Raw genomic sequence first — 12,336 nt, forward strand, 5'->3', positions numbered from 1 at the left:
TACAAAGACTTCATACTTCCAGCTTAGGAATCCCAGAACAAAGGCCGTAATCAGAGGTCCACAAATTTGATCGCCGGGGTGACTATCCCTCTTGTTGTGGTGACTACCCCTGCTCTGGATGCCCATGACAAATATCCCTGAACCTCACATTCTGCTAGTTCCTTCATCCCATCATTTGTGCATTATAGAACAGGGGTGGGCAAAGGGTTGATGTTCAGATGTTTGGGCCTTCAACACCCAGAAGCCATTGCCAGTATAGCCAATGGTCAGGAATGCTGAGGGTTCAAACAAACCCCAAACAACTGGAAATCTACTTTATGCCCACCCTTGTTCTAGACGACTCAGGCAAGGGGTGATGATGATGGCCATCACAAATAACAGATGGCTACTAAGCGAAGCCCAAATTGTGTTGGTCCCTGACTACAATCCTAAGCATACTTGTCCGGGACTCAGATGGCTCTTAAGCAAACATAGTTAGGATGAGTCTGCAAATCCTGACACCCTTATCTGTACCCATGATCCGCCCGTCACTCGCCTTCTAACCCTCACTATATTTCACCATCCTTCCAAAGACTTCAGTTCCATCCCCCCACCCACTTTTTCGAACAAGCTTTGTGCGTAGTAATGGTCACAAGGCACTGCTTGGTTGTTTCATCACCATGAGTCAGCATAATCTAGGGCTGTAAAGTGTGGGGAACGGAAGAGGAAAGCGGGGGTTGGCGGGGGGAGGATTTAACAACAAGGTTCACGTGAGGCACAGCCCAGCAATGTGTCATGTTTCCGTTCGATCAGGAAACTGGCTCATACTGGATTAACTGGCGTCAATGTGTCCAAAGCGCACCACGCTCCCCCGTCTTGATCCAGGTTCCTCATTACAGGCACACGTACCAACTTGCTCATCATTAGTAGCCTCGAAGCCTTCATTTTCAGAGTCTGGGCGGCTGTGGGAGACTGGAGGAGTGGAGGCTGAGGAACACTAGGCCTTGAGGCGTGGTTATTCCTCCTCCCACCCCCAACACTTTTATAAACTGATCAGTCAGCAAAGCCTGGAACACTGGCCCTGAGGCATGGAAATTATTAATTACTAATTAAAAGCTGCAGCTTTGCTGAGTCTGGGCTTTCCACTTTTGTGGCCAGGGCTCTATTACCTTAATTAGACTCATTAACAGATGACATCTTCGGGGTTATAACCTTTAATCTCCCCCTACCCACCCTTTTGTCTTAATTGTTCAGGAGAGAAGCTTGTTGCTGAGTGCGACAGAAAAAACAACAGTGCACTCCAGTTTGCGCTCACATGGGATGGGCATTTGGGCTTCCAGGAAGCTGACTGAAGTGTTAATGTGTGCTCAGCTTTACTGGAGGGCCATCTGTAGCCCAGAGGTGAAGGGATAAAGTGTTCTCTTCACTCTACGTGACACCTTGAACGCACGAACACCCAGCTGATGATGGACTCAGTCCAACCTTACAACCGTCCTCATAAAGCAGACTCGTAGGGGCCACTCTTAATGTCTCCCTCCTGAAGCTAATTTTCCAGCAGCCTTCCCCAACCTGGTGCCCTCCAGATGTTTTGGACTACAACTCCCATAACTCCTGATCACTGCTTATGCTGTTTGGGACTAGAAGACCATTTAGAGGGTGCAAGTTTGGGCAAGTCTGTTTTAGAGACAAGATGAGCCCATTGGCCTCTGGCTTCTGGATCCCATCCCTCCGTCCCTTCACTCCAGAGCTGGCTTCAGGAGAGGGGGGAATTTGCCAAAGACCCAGGGTCCGTGCTACCCATTTCTTTCTTGAACTGCCCCCTCTACCTCTCAGAACTGGCTGCCCAGCTGCCTGGGTATTCCAAAGCAGTAGTCCCTTCTCAAATTTATTGCCCAATCCCATTTCAAAATAGGACTACAGCAGATCCTTTGTGCAGAGCTTGTGCAGAGCCTTTCAAATCTTTCTCGAGGGTGCAGAACCTCTTTCAGCCCATTTGGGAGAAGCTCTTGGGGGCCTCATTTCAGTGGTGGGTGGGGCCAAATATACCAAATATAGCTTAAAGCTCTGGCTACTAGTAACTAAGCTTTCAAAGAGGCATTTCATTCTTTTGGAATGGGGAAAAGACTTCACAAAGGAAGGGAACCACCCAGGGCTTCTAGCACTACTGAGAAGCATGTTTCAGCAATTCCATCTTTTTGCCCTTAATGGGTTTTCCATGGGGAAGGCCGCCTGGGGAACCCAAGGAGCCAGATCAGGACCCAAGGTCTGAGCTTCTACACCCCTGCAAGAACACAGCCAATGGCATCAGCACAGTTGGATCCACCTCCGACCCCACTGCGCCTGAGGGATATTTGTCCACCTTCCAATCTTGCATCTTCTTCTAGCACGCAGGATTGTAGCGCTGCCCCACAGCAGGCAGGAAAAGGTGGTGACTAAAACATCTTGAGGGGCAGCAGACGCATCTTCTCTTGGCATCTGAGCATTTGGAAATGCTATTGACACGTCCTCCCAGTCAAGACCCCACATAACCCTATCTCCCAGTTCCCACCTGGAAGTAATGCATCCGCCCCACTGCCACAGATAACCTGCCAAAAGATAACCTGTCAAAGTCCATTAACAAGTTTGTGTGTATCAGAGAAAGGGGGAAGGAGAGAAAGCATGTAACATGGCAGGATATAGAACCGTGGTCAAATACTAGTTTCGTAGGGAGGCCAAACTGAGGAGGATGGTAGGCCAGAGACCCGTTTGGACTGCCAGGGAGATTCCTCGCCAAACCTGCTAGGCCCTCCTGGACACCTCTCGTCTTTGAGGGGCAACAGATTCTCTTCAGAAGGCCAGATCTGGGGCCTGAGGCCTCCAGTAACTGTTCTCTGAATGTGTAGGTCAGGGTTATGTTATCTGTTGTTGTTTATTCGTTCAGTCGCTTCCGACTCTTCGTGACTTCATGGACCAGCCCACGCCAGAGCTTTCTGTCGATCTACTGAATCGCAAAACACATCGTTCAGTTCGGTGAACTGAATACACCCTCTTGTCTAGCAACATGTGAAGTAATAACTAAGAGTGTACAGAGAGTGCCTTGCCCTCATCACTCAGTGACCACAGCCAGCTGCCTCACCTTTGGGATTAGAAGAAAGAGCTTTTGTGGGTGAAGGGTGAGTTCCAAACAAGACTGACCCGCCAGCCCCTCATTTTTAATGTTAATATAGTCCAAGGGGTTGGTTATATGATCAAGAACAGAAGTGCCAGATAAGCCTCCACAGAGGCAGGCAAAGAAGCTGAAACTACAGGAAGAGGGGGGGGGGGGGAGAGAGAGAACGACCAGTGGAGACTGGTGGCTCCGATATCAGTGGGGCAGTGAATCTGCTCCAGGTTTCAGCCAGAACTTCTGGATAGCTCCGTTTGAGTTCTGAGTGGTTCTGACTGAAACCCAGAGCAGATTTACCACCCCACTGACATCAGAGCCACCAGCCTCCACTGGACTTGTTACAATAAATCAGGGGTGCAGAATCTCAAGCCCATGGGCCAAATCGAACCCTCTAGGGTTCCCAGGCCCCGCCTCCTTCCAATAGCCCCATCCTTTCTCCTTGACTGTCAGCTGTTTGTGGTTTCCTGGCTATTGTGGTTTTTCTCAAATTCCAAATGGTTGAAACTCTTCACCTAAGACTTAGTAACAGTAAGAGCTTTAAGCTAAAATATGCTGGTAAATTGGCCCTGCCTTTGATTTTGGTTCTGCCATATTTTGCCTTTCCTCACTACTGGAATGTGGTCCTCTAAGAGCTTATCCGAAATTGAATTTGTCCCTTAAGCTGAAAAAGGTTCAACACCTTTACAGACAAGAGACCCCTCCTGCAATGGGACAGGAGTTTTCAGAGATCGTATTTTGTTGAACATGTGCTTATTACCTTTATATCCAACCCTTCAGGGTGGCAGAGCTGAGATTATCTCATCTGAGCCTCACAACAACCCTGTAAGGTAGACAATGAGAGAGAAGCACTGGCTGAAGATTTTCCAGAGTTTTGTGACTGAAGGGGATTTGAAGCTATACCTCCTCAGTCCATGTCCAACACACATTCCTCTCTCCCAGCCTTTCCCTAATCTGGTGACCTCCAAATATGTTGGACTACAATTCCCATCCTCCCTATCCAGCATGGGTATTGTACCATGGTGCATCTCTTATATCCTTTTGTAAACCACTTTGGGATTTGTGCAAATGAGAAGTGGTGCATGAGTATTGCTAGTAAATAAATAATAAAATAAACACACATCTGGAAGCGGGCTAGGTTTGGAGGTTATTCTACCCCACACTGGTTCTCAAGAGACACACACACATACAGAGAGAGAATATAACTAAATGTTTCAGTTCACTTCCTTATTATTTTGATCAAGGCACAATCCTCCCAAAGAGGAACTGAATTTTTTTCTGCAAAATTCTGAATTTTTTTCCCTGTACTGCATTTGATTGAACTGCCAAAGATGCTCCACAGTCTCCTTCCACACTTCTATATTGAAGATGGGATGTAGCTAAACATAGCAACCTGCAAGTCAAAAAGCAAGAATGAAGGTATTTCAGTGTCAATTCAAGCCACCAAGATACTTATATTGGCAGGAGACAAAGTATATAAATGTGGCCAATGCGTTATTCTGCAACTTTAACAGATTGATCCATGAAGAGTCCCACTCTCAAGATTTGAGGCTGAGGCTGGGTTGCATCTATGTTGTCAGCTTTTTTGAATCCAGGCTCCACACTGGTGTTGGTAGCTGAACTGGTTCATTAATAGGGCTTTATACAGCTCCTCGGCATGGCTCTTGCATCAGTCCTAGCCAGCATAGCTAATGGAAGCTATAGGCCCAAAGATCTGGAGAATGCTTATTTCCCACTCATGGTCTAGAAGATCAGTTGCACTTGATAGGATGGTGTACAGGAGCCAGCCCCAACCTAGCACCTTCTAGATGTGTTGGACTACAAGTCCCATCATCCTCAGTCAGCATTGCCAGGGCATGTTAATATAGAACAGTATCTCTCATGCCTATGCATGACCTGGGAAAAGATGGATTTGATCCTTTACAACAGGAATGGGGAACCTCAGATCCATGAGCCAACTTTGGCCTTCCTGGGGCCTAAATTCAACCCAAATTTGGACCCCAGCCTGATAGAGGTTCCCTTCCCCTGCTTTAGAAGGATAAATCCCACCTATGCCAAACCCTTGGAAGTTCCAGTGAGGGAAAATTGAGGACAAAACATATTCAGACCAAGGACTCTGTGGACCCCCTTTATGACATAAAAATGAAAGGAACAATACTCTTTGGTATCTGTGGGTCTTTGTAGGATTTGGAATTCCCTGTCAAAGGAGGTTAAGCTAACTCCCTTTCCTGTTCTTCTGATGGCAGGCAAAGCCTTTTTATTTTCATACAGGCCTTTGGCATTTAAGCTGGGTTCCTGTTGAAGGAGATTTTCACTAGTTAGGTGTTGTTGTCATCTTTCATTGATGTTTTTAACTGTGCTTTTTAACCTGTTCTGTTTTAATTGTGTTTTCGTTTTTATATTGTAATCATATTTCTGTTTTTACTTGGATTTTACTATAGTTAGCTACCTTGAGTGTCAATTTTGGCAGAAAGATGAGATATAAATGTAATAAAGAAATAAATTTTGGTAGCATGGAGAGAAAACCATGTCTATTCACAGTGGGGATTTTGTTACGGGCTGTGTGATAATCTGTGTGCTAAAAGCGGGGGAACCAAATTTTTGTCTAAAAATCAAATTTCTGTGCCAAGAAAGCTGGATTCTGCCCCCTACATAAATCTGTGTATGTTATTTTCATATATTTTTTCCTGCTTCCACAGGCCACGTATCTAAGAAGTCCCACAGAGTGATCACAGGAAATCCTGTGGTAATCTCTCAGCTTCTAGTATTTCACCCAAGCATTTCTCATACACTTCTCAAGCCTGCGTTTACAGCCTTAAGAACTTAAGAGACTTGCCCTTTAAAAGAAAAACGAAAATTTCAGGATACCCCACACAGTACTTGTGTGCCCAGCCTACAGCTTCAGAGAACATGAGTTGTCCATAGAATAGCCATGTTCTGAAATGCTGAACACTCCCTAGTAGTTGATGGGTTGAAGTATCATGTTCTAGAAAGGTCTGTGGAGAAGACTGGGCCTCGTTGGACAGATATGGCATGTCTGCCCCCTGTTGGTTCGGTTGGAAAACAACCATGAGCGGATTTAAAGTTAATCCATCAGGCACCCAACATGATCTGTGATAGCCCCTTCGCCAACCTGGTGCCCTCTAGATGTGTTGTTCTACAACATCCATCATGCTGGCTGTGGATGATGGGGGTTGTAGTCCAATCTGGAAAGCACCCAGTTGGGGAAGGCTGGTCTGTAGTGTCTAGCAGCCATTCGACACAACAACAGGCAAATCCAAAAGAGAGATGTGATTGAGGGGAAATGGAAAAGTTGGGTCAGTGAGTAGAAATCAAGGAGGCTCCTTTTTGGAGTGGGCAATGCCTTCTATTGAGCCGAGCAAGTCTTCCAGCTGGCCCAGACATTCTCTACTCTGACTGGAAGTACCTCTCCGGGTCCTGGGATTCTCTAATTCAAGTCAGGGGATCCTCTGGCCTTCTAGATGTTGCTAGGACTACAAATCTCATCATCTCTGACTGTTGGCCATGCTGGCTGGGGCAGTTGGTAGCTGGAGTCCAACATCTGGAGGGGCCCCAGATTCCTTACCTCTTGTTTAAGAGGAGGTAGAGATGGTGGTATTGAACACATATAATTTATTATTTTCTTCCATTTATATCCTGCCTTTTCCTCCAAGGAACCAAGGCAGTGTACATGATCCTCTCTGTTTCATCCTCACAACAACCCTATGAGGTGGGTTAGGCTGAGAGTACGTGACTGGCCCAAAGTCACCCAATGAGCTTCATGGCCGAGTGGGGACTAGAACCCAGGTCTCCCAAGTCTGTCTAGCGCTCTGACCACTATACCACGTTGGTTTGTTCCTCATGTACACAAAAATATGAGCTCTGCCATTCAGTTAGGACCCTTTTTCCTGAGAAGTGGTAAGTCTTGCTTCCCAAGCAATGGCTATAATGCGGAATAATTCACTCCCCTACCAGAGAAGCATGTGGCCTGGATTGCTGCCCCATATGCACTCACCCAGCCCCCCTGCTGTTGGATCCAGGCAGCCAGTCGGTTCTGTAAGAAGGTCATGGTCCAATCCATCACAGTGCTAAACCAATCAGAACTGGACTAAGGTTGCAGAAAGAAAGACAGTGTTGTAATAGTGCTGATTCAAAAGACAAAAGAAAAAAATCCAAACTTAACAGCAATGTAAGACAATCATGTAACCAAAACATCACAAATCAGTGAGCAAGTTTTAGAGTTCACCAGAACTCTTCTTCAGGCAAAGTATAAGAAGAAGAAAATGGATGGAGGAGTCGACAGAAAAACCAATTGTAATAGTTTTCAGCTGTAATCCAAAACGCACTTACTAGGGAGTTACTTAGAGGGATTTGCTTTTGAGTAAGCAGAGTTAACAAGGGAGGTGCTTGGCAGAAGTATAGCCTAGGTTTAATGAAACTTACTTCAAAAGATTCCAGACTTGCAGAGCAATCTAGGTATGTTTACTCAGAAGTAATCCCACTGTGTTCAATGGAGCTTACTCCCAGGTAAAGGTGCAAAGGATCACAGCCATCATTGCATAGGTCCCAGGTCTCCAGTCTTTTTGGACCTGTGAGCACATTTGGTGTTTGAAAATGGACCCTGGGCACCACCACAAATTGGGTGCTGTAGGGGGGTGGGGGCCAATCACAAAAATATTGGGAGCGCCCCTCCCATATGTTTTTGTGTGTGTGCATGAGTGCTCACTCTGGCTTCTCTCTCTCTCTCTCTCTCTCTGACTTTTCTTTCCCTCTCTTCCCATCCCTGATGGTTGCCTTAAGGGAGCTTGGTGAGGGGTGGACTTCACCCCCTCCTGCTGTTTTTGGCAGGGGGGCTTTCCCCTCTCCATTAAAGCCTATGAACTAATTGATCCACTGTAGAGAGCAGAAATAAAGATAACCTGGTAGCCCTTATATCCATAAGGCTAGAAATTAATTTTAGGTGGCATGTTATGTAAAGAGGCCATAGGAGCCAAATTGGGTCGTGTTACCTAATGGTTAAAGGATACATTTCCTTTATGTCTCAGGAGGTGGGAGAGAGAGAGAGAGAAAGAGAGAGAAGATGTGGAATGGGAGCATCTACATTTTTACCTAGGATGTTTTGTACAACCATATCTCCTTCAAAATGGACACTGGTTACCTCACACTTGCTCTGGGGCTATTAACATTAGCAGAGGCCTCCGAGAAGCAAAAGGCCCTGAGGAAGGCTCCATATCCTGCCACCTAGCAGGTTTCACAGGAAACAAACAGGATATCTGCCTGCCCACAGCAGTGCTAGACCTAGGCAGGCTACATGTTACCACAAGGCAGGGACAGACATGCAGGATGAACAGAGATCCTTATCAAAACAGAAACCCTCTCTCTAAGGCAGTCATGGGAAACCTGAGGCCAGGCGCTGTTGGACTACAACTCCCATCACCCCGACCACTGGCCAGGCTGGCTGGGGTTGATGGGAGTTGGGTCCAAAAACATCTGGAGGGCCACTGGTTCCCTACCCCTGCTCCAAGACCTAGAGTCTAAGGCAGCCTTACCCAACCCTCCAGAGATGGTGAATTACAACCCCCATCATCCCCTGCCAGCATGCCCACCATGGTAGCTGTAGTCCAACACATCTGAGGACACCAAGTTGGGGAAGGCAGGTCTGCGTGTTAGCTCTCCTTTCTATATAGTTATTTAATCAATTACTTTTGGATCTCACTGGTCCTCCAAGGAGCTCAAGATGTTGAGCTCCCCACACATTATCCTCCCCACACATTATCTTCACAACAACCCTGTGGTGTAGGTTAAGCAAAGAGTTGGTGACTGCCTCAAGTTATCCCAGCAAGCTTTATGGGTGACAGACATGGCTACAACTGCCTGCATGTTCCCCAGTTCAAATGAACGCAGATGGGGCCCAAATTTTAAACGTGCCCCTGGAACACAGTTTGTTGGAGTAAGAGGCACAGCCATCTTCCAAAATCCATCTGACAATCCCTGTTCAATTTTGAAGCACCCACCCAACACCTTCTGGGACAACAACACAACCCGCTTTGTCCGTGCATCCTCTGTCTCCCCATTTTTACCTGGGCAATGACTCTGTATGCAAAGTAGAAGAAGACAACAATCCGACCCCAGTTGATCCCTGTAGCAAACATGGGTTCGGCCACCCCAGCCAGGGTCTTCAGTGGGTTGTCACCAGTGACACTTTCTGCCATCCTGCAAGGAGAGAGTGGCAACCACAAGCAGAGTGAGAAAATCAAAGTTCAGCAAGAACTGGTAGAGCTCAGGGTATATATTTTATTTTATTTACTTACTTTCAGATTTTATATACTCCCCGTTTGACCGTACACAATCTCAATGGGGCTTACAACAAAACACAACTGCAAAACTACAAAGAAGCAACAGAGATAAAAGAAGCAAAAACAGCAGCTAAAAAAGGGCCTCGAATACCATTAAAAGCACAGAAACACAGGACATATTTTGCCTGGAGCGAGGGAGGGAGAGAGGGAAATCAGTTGGGTGCCACCATGAAAAAGGCCCTCTCCCCAGAAACATCTAGTGCGTGTATGAGTGTGAAAATGAGTGTGTGAGCATATCAACCTTGTGCTCACATCAGCAGATTCATCTGTGATCTCCATACCTAGCAATTTCCTGATTACTGTTGAGCTCCTGCAATATACGGAGCATGCGCTCCTGTAGCGAGGTGACTTGGGCAGTATCTAGCACATCCTCCCCACTTGCTGCGTCTTCCCCACCAGGTTGCTCCACGGGGATCATCTGAGGATGGGATGCTGTGTGCTGCTGCCAGAGTGTTTTGATGAACCTGCAAGAGAAAGGCAGAAGCATGTTAAAGGTCTGCCTGCATGTAGTCTGAAAAGGAAGGGCAAAAACCAGGGCTTCTGGGTGGGAGACAGGAAAATAAAGGCTTGAGGCTCAGGGTTGGCAGAGATGCTAGACTAGGGGGAAGCATGAAGTGGTGGTTGGGGGATTAGAGTTAAGTCCCTCCTGGTTTGGGGTTTGCTCTTTCGAGAGAATGGCAAAAGGGGTCAGAGGTGCGAGAACACCTCAGTCATGCTTAAGGACTCGGGGACCAGCAATATCCCAAGCAGATTGCAAGTTTTGCCTACCCAAGGAGCAGGGCTTTTCCAATTCTAAGGATATACGAGAGGTTCTCAGACGTTCCTTGAAAAGAGAGAGAGGATAAGAAGTTTGAGACCTTAATCTCCCAAAACTCTGTTCACAGAGGGCTGAGCTCCTGATTACCTCTTCCTTTTCCCCCTACTTCCTATATTTTCCTCTTCCTAGTTTGTGGAGATCCCAGGAATCCAGGTACTATTTCCTTCCAGCTCTGAAACCCCAGAATTCCTCTCTCTCTCACACACACACGCACACATCATAAGCCCATGTCTGGAAATATTCTGTTGAGGGGAACTTAGGGAGACAGGTCATCTAATATTGAAAGCATTATTTATTTGTATCAAATATCAATAAAATAAAGGGCCCAAGTGGCCAAAATAGTGAAAGCAAATTTATTTCTTTTTGAACAATTGGGAAAAAATAGTGCCTGTGTGATTCTCCTTACATGTTCATAAAACGGTGAGTGACCTAGCATGCTTCCAGATGGACAGGATCAAGCACTAAAAATCAGAAGGCCTTCCGCCTTCCCCTCCTAACAGATTTTCCATGGCAAGAAAAAACATGGAAGAGGCGGTGGGGAAAATATGGGAGGGTTTGGGGCAAGGGTGTGCGTGAGAGCACCAATGGATGGAAAGCTCTACACATCCCCTTCCCACACATTCTTCCCCCACTCCTAATTTCAGCCTGGAGCCTTACAGGGATTAAGTAACAACATTTTAAAAAGTCTGGCTAATAGCCCCCTAACAAGTCTTGATGGAATATAAAAATACTATTACTAGTAGTTGGAAAGTGTAGGTGATTATTTGCAGAAGTTAACCAGCAACTGGGCTTGCCTGGTGCTAAGTGAGGGGAAAGGGCTCTATGAGGCCGAAGAGGAGAGGTTGCCCAGGTCACTGCAGTGGCTAAAACAGCTGAGCTTTGCCTTCCAGAAGGTAGGCAGGCAGCCGCAAGCCCGGCCCATGTGGCTACTTCTCGCTCCTCTGAAACCCCAGGAGGAGAACGACAACAAAGGCGACAGGTATAGCCTGAATAGGCATCCTCAAGGCTAACTGTTAACCCTGGCCGTGCCTTGGCTGCCTTGCCTGGGTGAACCTTCCTGGTAAAGCCAGCTCTGGCAGCAACTGGGGTGGCAAGCCCCTGGTTTCGGAGGGCGCTTGCTACCCCACCCCACCCCTCCTCTGCTGCCGCCACTGCCCCAAAGCACTTTGAGATCGCAATTCTGGGCGTGTTTACTCCGAAGACAATCCGACTGCATTAAACGGGGTTTACTAAAAACACTCTCCTGGGCACGCAATCCCATCCTGCAGGACTTATTTCCCCTGTTTTCTGTGCACGAGTTTGCGCCCTAAGTGTGCACAGGTTCTCAGGCTTCATTTTATGCACTAGCTCAACATTCTCCAAGCTGGTGCCCTCCAGATGTTTTGGGTTAAAGTTCCCAGCCTTCTGGACTCTTGGCCATGCTAGCTCGGAATCATGGGAGCTGAAGTCCAAGGAGGGAGGCAACGGCTAGTTGCGCATCCAACTTCTGAAAAATGAAAGTAGAGCTGGAAAACGCCACCCTTCCCGCTCCTGTTTCTCTCGTCGGGATCCCCCTCCAAAGTTGTTTCTCACCCCCTCCCCAACTCTTTGACCCCTCTTCTACCTGCCCCTCCGAGAGAGAGTGCACTTTGCCAGCCCCCCGTCTCCTCTGCAGCCATTCCGATCAAGCGGTCCGCCGATTCGCCCCAAAACAAACACCTCCCTCTCCGCACTGAGCGGAGTGCGAGGAAGCCCGCACGCTCTTAGAAAGAAAGTGGCTTGGAAGAGGCACACGAGGCAGAATTTCCTTTCTGATTTTCACTTCAACTCATACACACAGACCTTTTCTTGGGACGGTGTAAAAGCCGGAATGGAACTGAACGGAACAAGCCGGAACGACCCCTTTATATTAAAAACACACACTCATGCCAAAACCAGTGGCATGTGTTAGTGACACTTGAGAACAATATTTTAGGACTAAAACCATTGCAATATTATATCACCATTAACCCCATAACTCCCAAAACAACATCCGGAACAGAATGGGATGGCTGGAACAGCCA

At 47.1% G+C, this 12,336-nt stretch overlaps 1 protein-coding gene across 2 annotated transcripts; it reads right to left on the reverse strand.

Moving 5' to 3' along the window:
- Positions 1–4,333: 4,333 nt before the first annotated feature.
- LOC134406354 (apoptosis regulator BAX-like) lies at positions 4,334–12,021 on the reverse strand. Of its 2 annotated transcripts, XM_063137727.1 has the most exons (6): positions 11,898–12,021; positions 10,246–10,300; positions 9,759–9,941; positions 9,202–9,334; positions 7,137–7,229; positions 4,334–4,514 (listed from the first exon to the last, which is right to left on the reverse strand). In XM_063137727.1, exons 1-6 carry the CDS (start codon positions 11,950–11,952, stop codon positions 4,479–4,481), a joined length of 555 nt encoding a protein of 184 aa, XP_062993797.1. In that variant the 5' UTR covers positions 11,953–12,021; the 3' UTR covers positions 4,334–4,478. The 2 variants fall into 2 exon arrangements, with proteins under 2 accessions (XP_062993797.1, XP_062993798.1); XM_063137728.1 differs by lacking the exon at positions 4,334–4,514 and having other exon boundaries at positions 7,182–7,266.
- Positions 12,022–12,336: the final 315 nt, after the last annotated feature.

Source organism: Elgaria multicarinata, chromosome 11 (assembly GCF_023053635.1).
Source record: "Elgaria multicarinata webbii isolate HBS135686 ecotype San Diego chromosome 11, rElgMul1.1.pri, whole genome shotgun sequence".
Classification (NCBI taxonomy): domain Eukaryota; kingdom Metazoa; phylum Chordata; class Lepidosauria; order Squamata; family Anguidae; genus Elgaria; species Elgaria multicarinata.